General features: G+C 38.4%; 1 protein-coding gene across 4 annotated transcripts in view; it reads left to right on the top strand.

Annotated features, from left to right (window-relative positions):
• The first annotated feature begins 4,196 nt into the window (after positions 1 to 4,196).
• ncam1b (neural cell adhesion molecule 1b) overlaps positions 4,197 to 19,998 on the top strand; it is an 84,094-nt gene continuing 68,292 nt past the window's right edge. For all 4 annotated transcript variants that reach the window (XM_085380006.1, XM_085380003.1, XM_085380004.1 and 1 more), the window contains exon 1: positions 4,197 to 4,453. In XM_085380006.1, the coding sequence (XP_085236132.1) occupies positions 4,402 to 4,453 (52 nt within the window). In that variant the 5' untranslated portion in view covers positions 4,197 to 4,401. The remainder of the gene's footprint in view (positions 4,454 to 19,998) is intronic.

Raw genomic sequence — 19,998 nt, forward strand, 5'->3', positions numbered from 1 at the left:
AATGAGTCCACTGTGTGACAACACCATCTCTCACTGAAGCTAACTGATACGCACCCTTTAGTTCTGAGATTATAGGAAGCACAATCTTTCTGCACTAAAGGTGATAATTGAATGACAGAGCTTCCCAGGTTTTCTCAAGGCTTTTCAAAGATTCATTCCTCTGCACTGCAGAACATTCAACTAGAAAAGCCAATACTGTTGCTTTGACACCTGTACCTCTACTTTTGGTCTGCTTTCAGTGTAGGCAGCCCATTTATAGCTCAAAACCACAGGATTTTTAAAAAAGTACATATGATTTATAATGGTCTAAGAAAAGTGCTGTTGGTTATATCAACAAATCCTTATTGAAGTTTGGTGCTTTCACAGGCCATGATGCTGTATTTCTACAAGCCTGCCTGATCCACAGCATGTTTTTGTTCTCCTCTGTCTGAAATGCACAGTAATTGAATATGATCCTGAGAGAAAAAGCCGAGGCTCGGTGGGAAGAAGAAGGCGGTTTTAAAATAATGCTATCCTGGAACGGTGGATTCCCAGTTTATCTCATTAGTCACGCTGATGTCCACAGAACATGTCGTCCACCTCCCTGCGGAAATGACCTCTTGTTACATTCCCCTAAAAGTCCAGGGGATGCAGGGAGGTAACAAAAAATGTCCTTGTTGAAAAAAAAGAAGACAAAGAGGCAAGATTTGGATGCCTGTTAATCAGGAGGTATTGGGGGTCATCTAAAAATCAAAAGGTTAGTTTGCATGTAAAAATATCCCTTGGGCAAGATACTGAACTCTGACTTACAGTGTAGTCACTGTAGTGTAAATGGGCAAATGTTAGATTAAAAGCACGTAGGCTTACAAAAAGGTGTGAATGAGTGTATAAAGGCTTGGAGTCAAAAGAGTGCTCAAAAGCACTATATAATTACCATTCCATTAACCAGTAAAGTAAAGCTTTTTACATAATAATGACAGTCAAGCTGCCATCATCATCAAAAGAAAGAAAACATAAGTTGGTCACAAAATAAAAGAGTAAGTTAAATAGGTAAACCACCACCAACAACCTCCTCTCCAGAGAGCAGGAGTAAGCAGCCGCAACACACCAGGCTCTCTGGTACTGGAGCTTTGGAGCTCGCCTCTCTCTGGCCTAATTGCTGAGTAGACTCAGCGGCAGGGAAGGGTGCACCTGAGGCTGGAGCGAGAACAAGGCACACTTGCTAGGGGAAAATCACAGCAGGGCTTGGGCTGTAACACCTTTGCTTTTCTCTCATGACCCAGAAACCAATGTCCATGTCAGTACTGAATGTTGTCTTCTGTTACAGTAGTGGAGGAGGTAATTGAAGCTATTTTAAAACCTCCTACAGTAGAGACTGTCCACATGGATCCTCTACTGGAGGCTACGGATAGATAGATAGATAGATAGATAGATAGATAGATAGATAGATAGATAGATAGATAGATAGATAGATAGATAGATAGATAGATAGATAGATAGATAGATAGATAGATAGATAGATAGATAGATAGTATATACACTAGTATGGTTCAACAATGGAAAAAATAGATGTAAAGTGCTCCACATGTGTGTGTCCATGTAGGTGTGAGTTCAAGAGAGTCCGTGTGTGGTCATGGCTCACATGGGTGAAGAGGATGAGAAGAGGCGGGAGAGAGAAAAAGTGAGAGAGACTGTAAAAGGGAGGGACAGAAAAAAGAAAAAAAATACCCCCTCACAGGCCGGTGTGTAATGAAACATATGTTTTGCGTTGGAGAGAGATGTGTGTGCATGTAAGCGTGAATTGTGTTTTTGAAATGACTGTGTATTTAATCCTACGCTTCTCTGTGTAAAAGTGAGGAGAATGAAGCACAGTATAAGCATGTACAGTCTTATACTACTACTATTAATACTACTACTATTACAACTGTATGCTTTTTAGCATGAGAGATGAAAACGTAATAGGTCTTGACATGGTTTAGAGAGGGATTCTGGGTAATTTGAGTAGATAAAAGAGCACGTTATGGGCGAATTACCACAAACAGACAGCATATTTCAGTTTAACAAAAAATTGAGTTGATAGCTCGGTGAGAACACAGGAGCACAATTTTTTTTTTACCAAATGATTTTTTTATGAGGAAGATCAGGACATGTGGCAGTTCATGGTATGGTGCCACGCAGAAGATGAGAGGAATGCGGAGTTAAAAGCACGACACTGTTAATGCTGGGCAGATTACTCAGATGGCATGATGTTGTTTGTTCTCTTCAGACTAATTGAAAATAATGTCTCCAGTTAGGCATTTTAATTAATTAATATCAAGGAATTTAGCTGACTGAACCTATGAGATCTCATAATCGTAAATAATTACTCAGCCAGTAGATTTCTCCATTTAAAAAGAAACCACTTGAAGATTTCTTGGGAATTCATACGATACTGAGCTCCTACGTTAACAAGATAACCTAAAAATAAAAACCCGAACTCCACGCCCACCCTCCTTCACAAGTTGCTTATTAGTCGATGGAAAGAGCAAAGCAGGAAGGGAGTGAAAATTCTGAGGCCGGACTCCCAGTGGTGGTATGTTTGGAGGGAATTGCTTGTAAAAGGGTGGGTTAAGGAAAATATGCCAGATATAACCACAGTGCAATTTCAGTGAGCCCACAGATTGATTTGGGTTTATTACACTGTGGCCAACTGCATGTCTTTGCTGGCCAGCAATGAAAATATAAAGCAAACCGCCCTCTCAGGAGGCCTGAGAGGGTGGTGCTCATGGCTACCGATCATCCCTGCTGTGCAAGCAAACAAGCATCTTTTACCCTGCATCGCTCTCAGGTGGCATTCACTTTACAACCTATATAAAAGGCTCCCTTTGGTCATTTGTGGGGGTAACCTGTGGGGTGAGTAGTACTTCAAATATGTCAAAGCAAATGCCTGTGGTTTAACATGCAGCATTTCAAATATGTGTGACACAAAACAGAGTTGGAAGAGATCCAAATGATCAATATTTCACTGTAAATTATAAGCTAATGTGTATAACACTGTAATTAGTTTATCTGGCGCACAGAGGGTAAGATATCAGTGGTGTTGTCGCCACAGTTGTACTACAAGCCCTATTATTTCTGTGAATAGCGGGCTGGGTTTAATAAAGACCAGAGGAGTCTCAGTTCGACAGATGGATTTAATAATTCTCCACAAAAATTATATTTGTGGCAGTGAGATAAAAGCTTTGAAACTGCATTTGGACTAACATGAAGGAAAATAAACTTTTCAAGAAGCAAAACTGATTTGGAGAAAATAGGGAAAAAAGGACATTTGAAGGTCTTCTTTTGGTGTGCAGTCAAAATACAATAGTTGATAATAAACGGTGTCTCTTTAATGATTAATAAATCCTTAACTAATGCAGCAGTAGCAAATTGGGCATTCACATGTTGTGAAATTCCTACTGACTGATGCTTTTTCTTTGTATTTCATAATTAGCCTATGCAATTACAGATGTTGGCAATCCGTTAATGGTTGTGTAGTTAATGAATTTTAGTTTAGATTCTCTACAGCCTTTTTATGTACCATGATTACAGTCAAAGGGAAATGTCAATTCCTTACAAGTAAGGTTGCAAAATATGGTGATGACTTTGGCTCTAATATGTACAACTCACAATAGTAAGACATAACTATCACAATATCCTAGTCCCAAGCATTTTTCTATTTTATTTTTATAATTATTATTTGTGTTATCAGTCCAGAGTTAAAATATATTCTGTTTGCTATCAAATAAGACTGGAAAAGCAGAAAATCCTTGCGTATAGCAAGCTGCAAAAGAAATCAATTATTTGAATTCAGTAAAATTAATTTGTAATAACTGGCCAACAACCATCTTTCCCTAAAGCAATGTAAAACTAAAAGAAACCCTTAAAGTTATTAATTACAATTGCTTATAAAGGGTGCCTTGTTATGTATCTTACCGTAGGGGGGGGGACACCGATATAAAAAAAATACACTAAACAGCTCTGCATTTCACACTTTTACTTGCTTTACCATATTTTGAAACAATCTTATATATGCTATATTTCAACTTTAATTTTTCATTGTTATGATTATTTGCAGCTGTTCCCCTGCTTCCCGTTGATACCCACGCACTAGTTACAGGAGGTGCTTTATTCCGGCTCTGCGGAGTAATTCAAGTGTGTGAAAAGGCTCCGCTTGTCAGTCAGACTTTGAACTGTGCACTGGCGCTCATCGCTGCTAATCTCTGACCGCTGCTTGTCATCAACAACGCTGCCGCTGACACTTATTCCCGACGAGCTCAGTTCTGTAGATTAGGATGAACAGTCGCTAACAGGGGCAGGAAACCCGAGGGCAATACCGTAGGGACCGAGCGGAGATTAAACGTTAGCTACACCGTTTAGCGTTCACGTTACTCGGGAGTTGCGATGGTCCAGACAAGGGATATTTTTTTAGCCTTGCTTCTCGTGAGCTGTACAGGTAAGGAAAAAAATCTCACATTTGAATCAAAGTCATCGCTTTTAAGACAGACGTGTTTTTGTTGGTGTTTTGCCATGAATCCCCTTCTATTTCCACCCTTAAAAAAAAAAAAGTGACCAGGACCGCAGGCATCTCCTCGCCACCTCCGCCCGCAGGCACTCATTTAGCAGGTGCGACGGTAACGGCACTGCGACTGCTGCTAATTAGCCTACTGACGAGCTGTTTATTTATTTTCTCTTATAAGTAAAAACAGCTTAAAGCTGCCAGCTGCTAATGTGTTACACACTCCCATACATTCAGAGGGGGAGCTTCACTTTGCGTGACCAGCCTGCTCGCTGACTTCGCATAATTGTACATTGAATAAAATATGACACCGAAGAAGAAGAAGAGCCTTTAAATTTATATTGGAGTGGATAGGAGCAGCATGGGAAAAGGGATTTGCAGGGGTGGCATGCATTTCTCTGCATTTGTAGTCGTGTTGATGTGGGCCGTTCTCTTAGCTTGGATGGGACGTGTTTGTTGTTGATGGGGAGTGATGCTGGGCTCTCTGTGTTTGTAGACACACACACACAGAACGGGATACGCACTGAATCACGGGCTTCTGGGTTGAGTCACGGCATCTCAGGTAAAGGTATAATCTGCATAAAAAAATAAAACGCATTTTGGCAGGTACCTCTTCATGTGTACAGGTGCGATGGTAGCATTGAGAAGACGATGATGACTGGATGAAGTGCATGGGCAGTCTGTGAGGGACAGTGTTTGGTCTCTCTGGCACACTGATGCATAGCAAGCACAACTTCTACTCTGAATCATCTGTTATGTAATCTGATGCCACGATAAAGGCTTTGAAATGAGATCCTCTAAGTTGGTAAAATGTGTCGTTATGTAAGTGTAATTGAGGGAGTTTTGTGTGAAATTACATTTTAATAACATCTGCCCGCCCCCCCTTTTTATTAACCTTAGTGATTTCACACGTGAGGTGCTTATGTATGAAGTAGTACTCTTAGCTACCCTCACAGGGGCTCAGGATTTTCGTGGGATAGCCTTTTAATCCTTTATGTGCAATCCAGTATGTGCAGGGGTGTTCCTCCATCAGGAGAGGAAAACGCAGAGGGAGTGGAGCTCTCCCTGCTCTGTAATGGTAAACTCTCTTGCAGTATTACAAAATATTAGGTAAAATAATAATAAGACCTCGATTGCTGGATTAAATTTTCTCTTGTAGAACCATTTGAAGTAGGAGGAAGTAGCAGTAGGAGGAGGTAGTATTTTTATGATGTAATGGAGCAAGTATTTATGTTAACCTCTTAGCATATTTGATTTCAGTAGTTGAGGTGAATGTAGACTTGTGGACTTCCTCTTGGCTCTGTTTTTGACTTTAGAAAACCTATTTCATAACAGGAGAGTTCAGCCAATCACACATCCTTTTCATACCTCATCGGGAGAAACAACAAATTCCATTTTGGTGGTGTAGTGGGTTAAACAGAGGTCCTTTCACCCACGAGAGCTGCGTTTAGATCTCCATCATTGTGTGAAAATCATAATTACAGTAATTTTGGTCAGTATTAAACTCACAATTACCTAACACAGTTGGACATATTTTGTAAAAGCAGTGTATTGGAAAAAAAACTTTTCTTTTATTGAAGTTGATTGCTTAAAACTTATTATAATTATGTGAGATTTATCTGTCATTCCATTTTCTTCTGCTTCGGGGGCTGTCCGAGCTTTCATAGTGGAAGCAGCATGGTATACCCTGGACCAGGGGTGCCCAATCCCGGTCCTCGAGAGCTACCGTCCTGCAGCTTTTAGATGCATCCTTGTTCCCACACACCTGAATCAAATGAATGGCTTGTTATCAGGCCTTTGCCAAACATGATGGCATGCTGAAGAGATCAAACCATTTGATTCAGCTGTGTTGGAGTAGGGATGCATCTAAAAGCTGCAGGATAGTAGCTCTCGAGGACCGGGATTGGGCACCCCTGCCCTGGACAGTTCGCCAGTCTATCACAAGACAAAACTGACTAACTATATATATAAATGTGAAATTAACCAAATCTGCCACTCTCTCATGGGGAGTAAATTTTGACTGAGAGGCCATATTGATTGAAGGGGCTGTGCTGAAAGGCAAAGTAAGGAAGCACAATAATTGTATAGTAATTGTTGAAAGCCAAAAATTAAACTTAATTGCACAGTCCTAGTCGCAGTGCTAGTGAAGTAAAAAGTCAGTGTTTTTAAAAAAAAATTTGTATAGGGCTGCTCGATTATGGCAAAAATGATAATCACGATTATTTTCACTGAAATTGAGATCTTGATTATTTGACGATATTTATTTAACCCTTACGACCTACTATAGAACCAAGTCCGCCAGAGCTTATATTATTTTTTTTACATGTTGTAGTGCCATTTGTGGGAGCATTTCAAGTTGCTATACAACTATTATAGCCCATATTTTAATAATATGTATGCGTTAAGTCCATAGTAACTACATTAATTGCAAAAAAGTGCAATAAACTACAAAAAAATTAAATCATTTTTGTTTTGTTTTTTACATATATTTCTACTTGGAGAAATTTAAGAGGTTTATCCCTCAAAACTTTAAATACAAAAAAGTTGCAAAAAATAGTTTCCCACCACACGAAATTTATTTTGAGTGTCTTTATAGTTTTATTTTGGAGATACACCAATTTTTATATACTGCAGGAAAAACGAAAAAACAATCCTATGATGCAAATTTGCAAAGAAAACAGCAGGTGCATCAAAATAAACTATTTCCAGCAGTGCAATTCGAGTTCTAAGCATCCCAGCAACTATTCAGAAAAGTCAAACATGACTTATAAAACACCAGTATAGGCTTTTAAGGCCTACAAGTAAAAAACTACATTTTCCGCGAAAATGACGTCACTTCTGGTTTTGGGCAGGAAATGGCGGACATGCGCGATAATTCGCACTGACGTCTGTTTCACTGTGGGAAGTGTTAGGAACAGCTGATCGGATCGGCAAAGCCTGTTTCTGGAATATTATGTTTTTGTTCCTGCAAGCGCTTTTTATGCAATTTTTGCAAAGCTTTATGTGGAAGGAAACCGTGACCGAGGACAAGCTGATGTCATAAGATGTAAGTACAACTCCTCTGGTTTCATATGCAAAAAAAAATTATTGTGCTAGCTTACAGGGCTCAGGGTTCTTCAGGGATTTAAAAATAGTTACACAAAACTGAGCGTGCAGCTCTGACCGGCTTTAAAGGGTTAACAATAACAATGTATTGAATAATGACTTTAAAAAATAATAGAAAATAGTGTGCAACACCACTGAAGTTTTTTTTTTTTTAACCTCTCTTTTCAACCAACAGCAGTCACTCTCCTCTCCAAATAACTTCTGCTTAGCTTTCCGAGCTTCCCTCGGGTCCTCTTAATCAGCGGTCTCCACCCTTTTTTGCGCCACGGACCGGTTTATGCCCGACAATATTTTCATGGACCGGCCTTTAAGGTGTCGCGGATAAATGAGGGAGGGGCTAATAATCGGCTCAGTCATTTTTAATGATCGTTGAAAGCCCAGATCGTAATCGTGATTAAAATTCGATTAATTGAGCAGCCCTAAATTTGTATGTCCTTACCTTTGCTAGTGTTTTTCTGATGGGAGGAGCTTAGAACCATCCACAGAATAAAACAATGGAAGTAGATTCGGGGTGTGAAAAATGAAACAGACACAGACGTGCCTTAAACCTATATTTTTTTAAATGGCTACCAGTGGGTGGTTGCGCTTGCAAACACTTGCAATCCTATTCACGTTTCATCATAAGCACATTGCGCAAGAGCTGTCCCCCTGTATCAGACAACTCCTTTCTTTGGCACAAGAGAAAATCTAATCCAGTGGTCAGTTTCCTGTTATTTTACCTACAATTGTCTAATATATGCAAGAACGTTGCAATTACAGAGCACGCAGGGCTCCAGTCATTCTGTTTTTCTCTTATGATGGAGGAACACCCTTGCACATACTGGATTGCACATAAAGCGTTAAAAGGCTTTCCCACAAAAATCCTGAGCCCATGTGAGGGTAGCTAAGACTACTTCTTCTTGACATGACCTTCGACACTCTACTCACATAGTCATTGTTTACATACAGATTATCTTTTTTTTTTGTGCTGTACCAAAAAGCTCCTTGTGATTGCTTTGTTCAGCAGCAGATTGCTGCAGTCAACTGTAGTTTGTATAGAACATGTTGGTTTGCCTGCAAACACTCACCAGTTACTACCCAAGTGCTGTTAAACTTGAATGAACTTCAAGAAATGAAGAATGTTCATCTTCAAAGTAAAAGTTGTGCCTCAGTGCTGCAACCAACACGTTTCAAAAGTCACATCATATACTTTTAAGGCTAGTGTTTGCAGACAATTCCCCGTCTTCCACACAAACTACAGTTAACTGCAGCAATCTGCTAGCAAATCGGTTGGGTAATACATAGTTCTACCTTGTGACTGATGGCCTTCAGATGAGCACCAATTGGTCTCTAGGCCTGTGTGACTGAGAGTTTACTCACTTGACCCTGAAGCGTCACACATCCAAAATAGAAAACAAGTTATTGTCACATGGTTAGACAAGGAAAGACCTCATAAATAATTAAAGCAGCTTGAGATCCAACAGACTTCAGTAAAAGTCTGGAAAATGTCCCTAGACTTAACTTCCGTACAAACTTTACTGCTGGGTTTCTGGTCCCATTAACTCATTTTGGATCATTTTCAATGAAAAATATTCCAAAGACTTAATCATCTTTCACAAGAAGGATTATCCAGGCTATTCTCATTGACTAATGACTTAGCCAATGACTGTGCAGTTCCATAGTCTGATCCGCCCACTTCGAAACTCCAGCACGGTGAAGATGAATATGTGCATCTCAAGGCTTAACAAACCAATGGGTGATGCCACAGGCGCTTCACCCATCTTTTATACTGTCTGCGCTTAGAACAGAGGGGAAACAAGAGCAATCCTTTTTTTATTTTATTTTTCAAATTTCTGCATAGTGTATTTTAGTAAGTTAGACACAGATGTATTGCTTATTATATAGCATAATAAATCATAGGCGCCCGTGAGTAACTTCAGAAAATCTGAGTAATGAAATGATAGTGTTAGATGAACTAAAAAAAGTTCTTAACATTTTAATAACATGTGCATAATCATGTTTTTCACTTCTTATTTTCCACTTCATTGCACTGATAATCATGGTCTATATTCAGTGTATCTGAGTGTAAACTGTCATAACGTCATGATTTATGACTCATAAACTAGTCACATTCTCACATAACTCATATGGCATCACCGAAGCAAAATATTTTTTACATTTCTTTCATTAAAGTATAAAAAAAAGGTACTTTAAAATAGCACTTTTGAACTTCGAGCATGTAAATCAAAGAAAATCGTAATCTTTTTACAGATGATTATATGGTGTAGTTGCAGTATTAGTGACTGAACTGAGATTGAGGAAGGATTAACCCTCTTTCTCTATCTCTTTCCCACTCCTGATGGCTGCATGCTCAATGGGCCCGTTGAGCTGCTTGACATGATTATTAATTGATCCTCTTTGAACTGATAACTGGGATATGGAATCATTTCAGAAAATGAAACATAGCCTCGGAACTTAAAGTGAGAGAATTTAAGGAGAATTGGGCAAGATAAGAAATGACTTCCCAGTGTCCTCAATGTGTGAAACTGATGAATGAAGTGCAGTTCTGCAGTTTGACCCTGCAGTTTGGATCCTTTGACTATGCAAATGTGCCTCTCTGGTTTACAGCAGGATTGTTTCACTTAGCTTGTGTTACATCATCAGTCAGATCATGTGGAAATCATGACATTGCTCCATGCTGCACCATACAAAGCAAGATGGAAGCATAGACGACTCTAGGCTGACTAACAAAAGCTCCAGACTTCTGACTTAGCTTCATGAGGGAAAAAATCCAATAGTTCCATCTTAATAAAGCCAGTAGATTGTGGCACATTGTGTACTGGCAGCACTGCTTGCCATATTGAGATTTTATTTGGGACGTCCACTAAAATAGATTTCCCTCCCCCAAAACACACACTACAGTCACCTACGTGACTACAACCAATCATTTTACAAAATTATATAACCCCACTGAGAACAGAGGCCTTAACAGTGTGTCTCTGGCCTAATACCGTTTGTATCTTGGTTCAGCATAGTCATACCTTGCACAAAGACGATAGTTCCATACAATCAGGACTCCAGCTTCTGTTTTTGTTATTGTTAAAGTTCTTTTTGATCTTGTCTGATATAATATTTAGAATTTCAAAATAATTGTCTTTAAATTGTTTGTGTTGCCAGCTAGCGTCAGTCATTTGTTGATGTTAAAAGGATGTTATTCAAGCTCAAATGAAAGATTATTTGGCAATTTTCTTTGGATAACTAAATTTAACAATTATCTAAATGTGTAATTTTGATAAATTCATCTTTTTTGTGGACATTATATAGGGTTTCTTGACTGCCCTATATAATGCCCCCAACATATTAAACCAAATGTCTTTGATTGACTGTGACCAGGATGGACAAGATTAGAAATGAGTATTTCAGAGGGACAGCACGGGTTGAGCAGTTTGTAAACAAAGTCAAAGAGGCAAGTTTGAGATGGTTTGGACATGTGCAGAGGAGGAATAGTGGATATATTGGAGGAAGGAGGTTGACTATGGAACTGCCAGGGAAAAGAAGGAAGTGCAAAGCATTGGTGTGACAGAAGACGATGCTAGGGATAGGGTGAGATGCAGGCATATGTCTGCTGTGGACCAGCCAAAAGACAAAGAAGATCAAAGCAAATGTATTTGTGTCCAGGGTTATCATTTATTAATTAAAACTGTAATAGGAATGCTAGTGTAATGTGTATCTGAAGACTTTACTAAACCTACTAAACCTTGGACTTCTAGTGTCAAGGCAATCTCTGCAAAATTGTGTTAAATGTTGGATTTGAAGGAAATCTGAGTAATCCAGCCAGCCACAGTGGATAAAAGGCTAAGCCCATATCTTATCACCTCCAGTTTCGGTTATTTTTGTTTTGTCTTATCAAATAACTTAACCTGCCATCATATGAGTGTCCACTGACAGTCTACTGCTAAGCTTTAGAGGATGTTTATTGAACCCGAATTTGTTTCGCTATGTAACAGATTATGGAGACGACTACTGCACTGGGAACAGTTTCTGGGAGACAGTTGTCAGCTATTCATTTTTCAAGTGTTTTATTTGTTGAGATGTTCAATTTCAAAAATTTATTATGTTACTTTAACTGTTAAACAGTCCATGATGCCCGTTCCCTTACTCAGTAGCTCTGATACCTCTCACACATGATTTTTAACATTCTCATAGAATCTAAGGTTTTCACCCAGAATTAGGATGAAGCAGCAAGGGAGGGGGTGACTGTGTTTTTATTCAAGCCAGGACTGCTTGACTCTTTGGTGATGGGGACTGGATTAGACAGATCCAGGTCTGAGAGAGTTGAGGAGATTCAGTGCCTAAGGACGTTAAAAAAGATAGCATTACACGTGCATGTTACCCTGTGAGATACTGTAGGAGGAACATAAACATCCTTTCCTAAGGGTGTGCTCACAGAAGACTCGCAGGCTGTGGGCTTAGTTTTTATTTATTTTTCTTTTTGAGTGATTAGCTTCTGCTGGGGTACAGATCTTACAGCATTCCTGGGAGTTTTGACTTAATATATCTGGGATTAATATTAATCAAATTTAATTTAAAAGTATGAAACAGGTTAAAGTAAACTGAACAGAGTGGCCTGGGAGGCAAGCTGGGTTTGCCTTGTTTTTAATGTATATGAGCAGGAAAAATCTGCTTCAGACACTGCTGAACATTAGAGTAACTTCAGACTGTTCCAGCTTCTCTCAGATATAGACTAGAGATGGACCGATCCGATATTACGTATCGGTATCGGTCCGATACTGACCTAAATTACTGGATCGGATATCGGAGAAAAATAAAAAATGTAATCCGATCCATTAAATATCACGAAAGCACCTCACAAAACTTGCAACACGCCGTAACTCACCTCAGAACGTTAGCGCGTCGGAGCAGTATGCATCACGTGATAGAGCGGCTGTGGCATGCGGGACCTGTCGGTGGTCTGGATAGCATGTGGAGCTTCGCTAGCAACCCGGCATTTCATCTCCGACAAAGTTATCCCCGAGAGAAGTAAAGCAAGTGTGTAAGTCCATCTCTGAATGTTTGTAAAGCATTCCTGCGTTAAGCTTAACAAGCGATATATGGAGCGACTGCCTCTTCTTGCTGCTACTTCAATCATGAAACTGCTTAATGATCAGCTGATCGGCTTTTCTGTCGCGAGTCCGTGTCTCTAGTTTGCTTTTGGCCCACTTTGCACCAGAAAGAGGAAACCAGCGGCTGAACAACAGCAGCACGTTTAAGCTTGATCAGCTGTTGTTAGAATTTATTTAATATTACTTTCTACTCCAGGATCTTTTTCTACAGCTGACGCTGGTAACTGTGCAGGGGCGGATCTAGCAAAGTTTAGCCAGGGGGGCCGATAGGGCATTAACAGGGAAAAGGGGCACAAAGACATACTTTTCTTTATTCTCATTTAAAATGTCTAGCTTTTAATAAATAATTATCCGAATCTTACACCCAAAGTTTTAATTTGATGTAAAAGGAATAGAAGTCCATTACTGTATATAGTAACTATTAAGTTACTTCCTTTGGGAAGGTACCATCTGTGCAGTCTGCAATTTTGTTGAAGAAAGATGTTGAATCTATTTAATATTTCTTGAAAAATAATTGATTTCTGTGCATTTTTTTTCACACTGCATCAAATTAAGGTTGATTACGTCGATTAAGCATCATGAGGTGGAGCGTGAGGGGTGGTTCCCTATTTTTTATTTATTTATTTTTGTTGCTAGGAGTTGGAACCCTATTAGTTAGGTTGCTTAATATTTATGCTAAGTACTCTTTAAAATACCAGAATAGGGAGGATGGTGTAGGTTTAAGTTTATTAGATTGATCAGTATTGCTGAACTATGAAATATTTTTTTTTGCATACAGGTATAACAGAATAGCTTTAGTGTAGTTGTTGTTTTAAACTTGAGTATGAACTTATACAAAATTCAGCAAGATATTTAAAAAAAAACCAGTTTTGTTGATTAAAAAACACTATATCGGATTCATATCGGTATCGGCAGATATCCAAATTTATGATATCGGTATCGGTATCGGACATAAAAAAGTGGTATCGTGCCATCTCTAATATAGACATGCTAATATCTCAGCACTTGCATGAAATTAGGGCAATGTGTCCTTGTCATTCATTGAATTAACAGAACACAGTATCCCGGTGGACATGTAACCCTAAACTCACAAACCTTTAGGCATTATTCTCTCTTCTTTGAAGTTTTCCCTTTGTGGAATTTTCAAAATTTTGAGTATCAGTTATCTACTTGGAGTAGGCAAGTCAATTTAATGCTCTAATTCCATCCAATGTTTTAAGGGAGATATGTTATAATTAAATGTTTGCAAACAGTTAAGGTTGTCAGTGGGTATAATAGAACTGATCAAAACCACTAGTCCTGTTTTACCAGAGTTGACCAGTTCCACTTATCTATTTAAATACTTGATGCACTTTCAAAATGTGTCACCTTTTCTCTCCTGGCTATTCACCCTTAAATAAAGACTTATTTTGCCTTGCTTAGGATGATATGAAGTGAGTACCTGCTGGCTCTGTTTGGCCTTTCTGTGCCCTATTTGGCAGTTAGAGAAGCCAGGAGAGACAGCACTCCTGTGACCCAAACTAAATCATCACAGCCTCGTCTGTGGCCCATGTGGCCCCCTGAAATAAGAGATGGGCTTACAATCATGTCATGTCCGTGCTGGGAGGAACTGTGTCCCACTTTACATGAGATGCAGATGAGCCTCCTCAGCTTGAGCTTACAGAGTCTTATCAAGCTTACAGTATGTCTGATTTAAGAAAATGGGTGTCTCATCTTTCCATAATAAAGTAACATGCTGTTGGCTAGGATTTGGCTCTCAACTTCTTTTGTGTAGCGTGAAGGGAAGCAGTGTGTGCGTCTTCTCATGCATCCATGCACATCGTGGTGCATTCATTACCGAAACACTGTAGGATGCATCACCATGCATAAAGCAGGGAAAATTTGGATTGCTATGCCCTAGGCTTTCTTTTGATTCAGTCACTAAAGTGTGTCACCCTCTCTAACATTATACTCCTCTACAGGGTTAGTCATTGGCTGGCAACTTAAAGATACCTCTGTTTCTCCCAGTCTTGACATGTGGTAATATAATTATGGAAAAAAATCCATCATAGTGGTACCACTAGAGGTTTCTACTAGTGTGGAAAGATGAAAAATGTAGTCTTAACATTTAAAATCTTTTAAATACTGTAAAATTGTGCATTTCGTGTTTTTGATGTTTGACCATTTATATATATTAAAAAATGTCAAAGAATCTGCTACCTTAATCAGTGAAAGTTAGAGGGCTAATGGTCACCACCTGCTTGAAGGACTTGTGGAAAATTGTAAAGTAAGTTATCCAAGCCAGAGCTGCCCTGCTCAAGACAGAAAATCAACTTGCAATTGCTTTTCTGGGTGGCTGCTACACCCAGTTAGCTGGAGACAATGCAAAATCGTAAATGAAAAAAGACAAATTCGAGAGTAGATACAAAGAAATCACCATATTATAGAGAATCAGAAGGCTAACACTTTATTCTCCAACCTACCCTGTGTTCTAAAGCTTTTAATAGTAATAAAAAAAAGCTAGTGAGCCATTACAACTAGATTTTGAATGTCAACCAAAAGAACAAGACGAGATTGACATTTATGTGAAACTAGGTTACACGGAATTTGATTCTACTCTGAACAGGGCACACGCCTACTTCATCAATGTAAGACACTTTTTTTCCATTTTAAAGTTTTTCATTGACTTTTCTGTGCTAAAGATGAATCATGACCTGAAATGAGCCCCCTGTGTACCATGCAAAATAGGGCCCAAATTTAGACTTTTTCAGAAACTTTGACTCAAGGCCACTTTCCAGTTATTTATACTAATAGCAGTACTTCAAATAGCAGTTGAAGAACTAATCTTAGAACATATAGCTTAAGTTATGTATGTCTAATAGCTAGATCACTAATTCTTCTAAAGTGGAAGGATGCAACATCACCCACCCATACTCAGCTGGATCAGAGATCAGTTGCAGAGTAATTCTAAAGGGGCTCCATTGACTCAAAAATCTGTTGGTATTAATATAGATTAAATGTGCTGTAAGACAATTTACCTGTTATACCCAGTCATTTGTAGTAAAATATTGTATGTGGTGTTTTGTAATGAAATAATAAAGCAGATTTTCTTATCCCTCTGCATTTCATCATCAATAATAGTATACTTTCTGTATACCCTATTTTCAATCTTTATCTATATTTTTGTGCTTGTCTTAGTGTAGAAGCAAAATGATTAAAAAAAAAATCTATCACTGAACTAGTGCAGTGACACTCATTCAGGAGAAAAAAAAAGCTAATTAGATCACAGTAAGAAGGCTCTATCTCCAGGGGGGCATTAGCAGCTATAGCTATATCTGATCCATTCAACATGCAGGATCCACTTTGAAATAATGACAGTGAGTTCACAGACAAGCATTACTCCCTAAACCTACAGAAAATAAACGGTCACAAAACTATACAGTGTTAAAACCCCGTTTTGCCACATGTAATGGTTTTACATGTGGCAGGGGTTATGTGATGTAATCCATACATGTGGAAAACCAAGCATGTTGATAATTTTTAATGTAATGATAAACAAATGACCCTTACAATTTGCATAAAAATCAATAACCTTGTATTCAAAAGTACTTTATGCATATTCTTAATCAGCTTTTTGTAGATTTATTAGCCTGTAGCCACAGGGATGAGTTAAATGTCATATTATTGTCAAGTTAATTATATTTTATGGGTAAATGTTTCAGTATTAGGATTTTAAGAGCATTAGAAGAGAGGAAAATTTAGAAAGTGATATCACTGGGGCTGGGAATTAACCTCATTTCATTCTCATTCATGCAGAGCAATCTTAAAATTATGTAATGGATATGCCCAAAGATAGAGAGAAACCTACATGGCAACATGGACCCTATTTTTAATTCTTAGCAGAACTTTTTTATCTCCTGGAACTGTAGGTGCACTGACGTGGTAAAAAAAAGTGTTCATTTTGATTCCAATATGTAATATTTACAGATAATTTCTGATCAGTTTGCTTGATTACTTCATTCTGATTGTATCATTGTGTGATAATTGGCTGTCTGCTTTATTTCTAGCTGTGCGAAAACCACTGTGGACTGTTTTGGCAATCCTCCTATTGAAATTTGAGCAGGATGAAGATTTTACACTGTACACTCTGAGATCTTAACGTCCACTTTGACCTTTTGTTATTTTGACACTGGATGCAAGCCCGTGGTCGTTGATCTCAATGAATAATGAATAACTGATGCTAAGAAAACTAGACCATGTCCTTGTATTTGCTTTCTTACTGCTTGCACTCTACTGCCATGCGTTTTCATATTTGTTCACCATTTGACAGACATTTCACTTCAATTTGAGGTGTTTAACTTCTAACTGAAATGCTTTCCACTGTATTTCCTCTAACAGGGAGTCGCAACAACCCTTTTTCCCCAACAGAGTAGCTTCACTAGGAGTGTGTAGCACATGAAGAGGTTCACTCTATTTACCACAGACCCCAACCATTTTCATTCACACTGTAACTAATCAAATGTAACCACAGAAGTTTGGGTGTGGAAGCAATTTTCTGAAGCTGTTGAAGGCCATTTTATTTTGTTTTTATTGGGAGCACTGGATTCCTGACATTAACTGGCAGTGTTATGGTCAGCTTAACAGAACATTTTGTGGAATTCCTAAACCTGGCACCCACACCCATTGGTTAGGAGGTGCAGCTGGAAAACTCAGTTGTCCATCTGAGTCAGAGACCACTGGAGTGCTACAATGACAGGGTGCAGGTGATGGATGGGATGTGATCTGAAATGCTGAAGGCTGTTTAGATATCGTTGGGGTCTCTAGGACCAGTACACCATCACATCTCCATGTCTGTGTTGTTGTTAGTCCACCACGTTATTGGAGTTGAGTCCAAAACCCTGTTTTACTGTGATGGAGATTGACGTCACTTGCGTTAAGAGGAACAACTCCTAATTAAGAACTCGCTGTTGAAGGCTGTAATTATACTGATAGTCTGTTCCTGCAAAAAATAATATTGTGTATTTTTTCCGGAAAGGCAGAGAGCTACATATAGTCATAGATTTTTTTTTTTCCATTCATTGATCTTGCGTGCTGTGTTAAAACACTTAGGCATAGTGGCAAAGTCGTATATTGGTAGGGTAAACTCCGCACACATAATGTTCTGCCAGTAATTCCACATCAGTCTTCTGGCTGTGGACATTGATATGGATGCTTTGGGATAGTGAGTCTGACATTTATTGACAAACCTAGGAAAAAACTAAGAATCTCAACATAGCTCTGGAAATTCCATCATTATATTTTTTGCAATAAAACTATCAAACTAAAAGTCGAATTTCACATTAATAGATAGATATGCAGCTCTTGTAAATATTTGGTGCCCTAAAAAGTGCTGATGACTCATAACTCATGAAATTTCACTTTAAATCTTGACAAATAGCTTTTTATGTTTTGAACATTACTGATCAAGCAGTGACATTAAACTGTCTGAGTACTAACCCATCAAGAAACACTTGGTAGTATTTGTTTAGTGCTGGTTCACTGATATCATATTAAAGTATCATTGCTCAAAAACTAAATGGGAAAAAAAAAAAGCCATTACACTTCATCATTTTCTTCATTTAATATAAATTAATCATAAAAAACGAGCTGTAGATAAAGAGTAGTTGACGAATTAGAAAACAGTTCTTCACCCCAGAAACAATTGATATGATAAATCCTATATAGAATTATTAAATAATTAAAATATGTCCTCTGTATTACTTTATTGATGGGGAATATTTTTATTGTTATTAGTGGTGCTTCTAAATATCCAGAATCCAAACAATGATACCTAGTTACAGCAGAAAAGAGTAGTTAAAAAAATCAACCAGTAGTCAATAAAGCTTACCACTTGATTTATCCAAGTAATGTTTGATACTAAAATGCAGTATCCAAATAGAATTTGTATAATACAGAGCTTTCTTTGAACCTAACTTTTTTTCTATTTTTAATGCCGTGCTGTGAGCTTGGCATCTTGTCTTGCTTGTCTGTCTTGCTCTGTTTTACCCTGTCTCTCACACTGCTCCCTAAAGGATCCCTACTCAGTATGACTCATTGACTTCCACTGGCTGAAAGCTGTCTTGCTCTCTTTGCCAGCAGAAGCCGGATGTGTCATGAACCCCATCGTGCATCTTTTCCATAGATGCCACAGCAGATGAAAATTGCTCTGAAGCAAATAATCTCACAACACCAGTCACGGTGACCAAGCCAGTGTGGGGGCGGGTCATCTATGCGTCCTTAATATGTTTGAAACTGGGAGTAAAACATGAAAACCGCCAATAAGAACCATTGCCATCTTCCCAAGATTATCTTTATAGTTTTAGTATTGTATTTAATGCTACTGTCCTTTTGGTTGTGATTATAAAGCTTCAGTATAGAGCAGCTCAAAACAAGGGTTGTGCTCAAATGTTAACAGTCCCTTAAAATGGTGTTGATTTACTTAACCCAAACCCTGTTAGATTTTTATGGTGGTGTATTCCTCAGAGCATATCTTTGTCAAGCTAAATGCATTTTAAACCAATGGGAGACTGGCACAACAAACAAATCAGAACATGTTTTATTTTTCACATTTGCATTTCTTATTAATGAACCATTATTGCAGTGAATAATAATCTAAAAAAAAAAGTAAAAAGAAAGCACATGTCTTATGAGGCTGCATGTATGCTGTTAGCAAACAGTAATGATCCCCTGTATCCTCAGTGGCATACTAGTGACTTGAGTGCATATTCCCAGTGGAGATTCCTTCACAACACCCACCATTAGTGGAAAGAGGAATATGCCCGTGAAGGACTTTTCTCTACCTTATGACAGCACATGGCTGCTTTCTCTGCATGAGTGGCTGCAATAACAGTTAAAACACATTTTGACTGAACAGGGTCAGGGCTCTGTTTCACTAGTAGTGCTGCCACCATGCTGAAACATTAAGTATTATTGACATCAGCTGCTGTGAGATTCAGAACACTGGTGTGAGTGAACCATATTGGTAAAGATGTGCATACAGTTGTTTGTGTGCATTAGGTTTATTGATGTGAAGAGGCTGAGTCAAATAAAAGTGCCCCTGTCATTTTTTTGTATTATGACCTTGAGTATTATGTTGCAATACTTAAACTATTCAGAGTTGGTCTTTCATTTCAATTTACTGGACCTTTAGGCACTGTATTTGTTGGCATTCAATATAAAAGTACTTTTAAAAGTTTATGCTGATTCCTTGATCCAGCTGTCCAGGTATTCATATGAGCAAAAAAGTGGTTTTAGTCA

This window comes from Rhamphochromis longiceps, linkage group LG14 (genome assembly GCF_057381845.1).
Source record: "Rhamphochromis longiceps isolate RC_006_pf linkage group LG14, R_longiceps_female_GT1.1, whole genome shotgun sequence".
In the NCBI taxonomy this organism is placed as follows: domain Eukaryota; kingdom Metazoa; phylum Chordata; class Actinopteri; order Cichliformes; family Cichlidae; genus Rhamphochromis; species Rhamphochromis longiceps.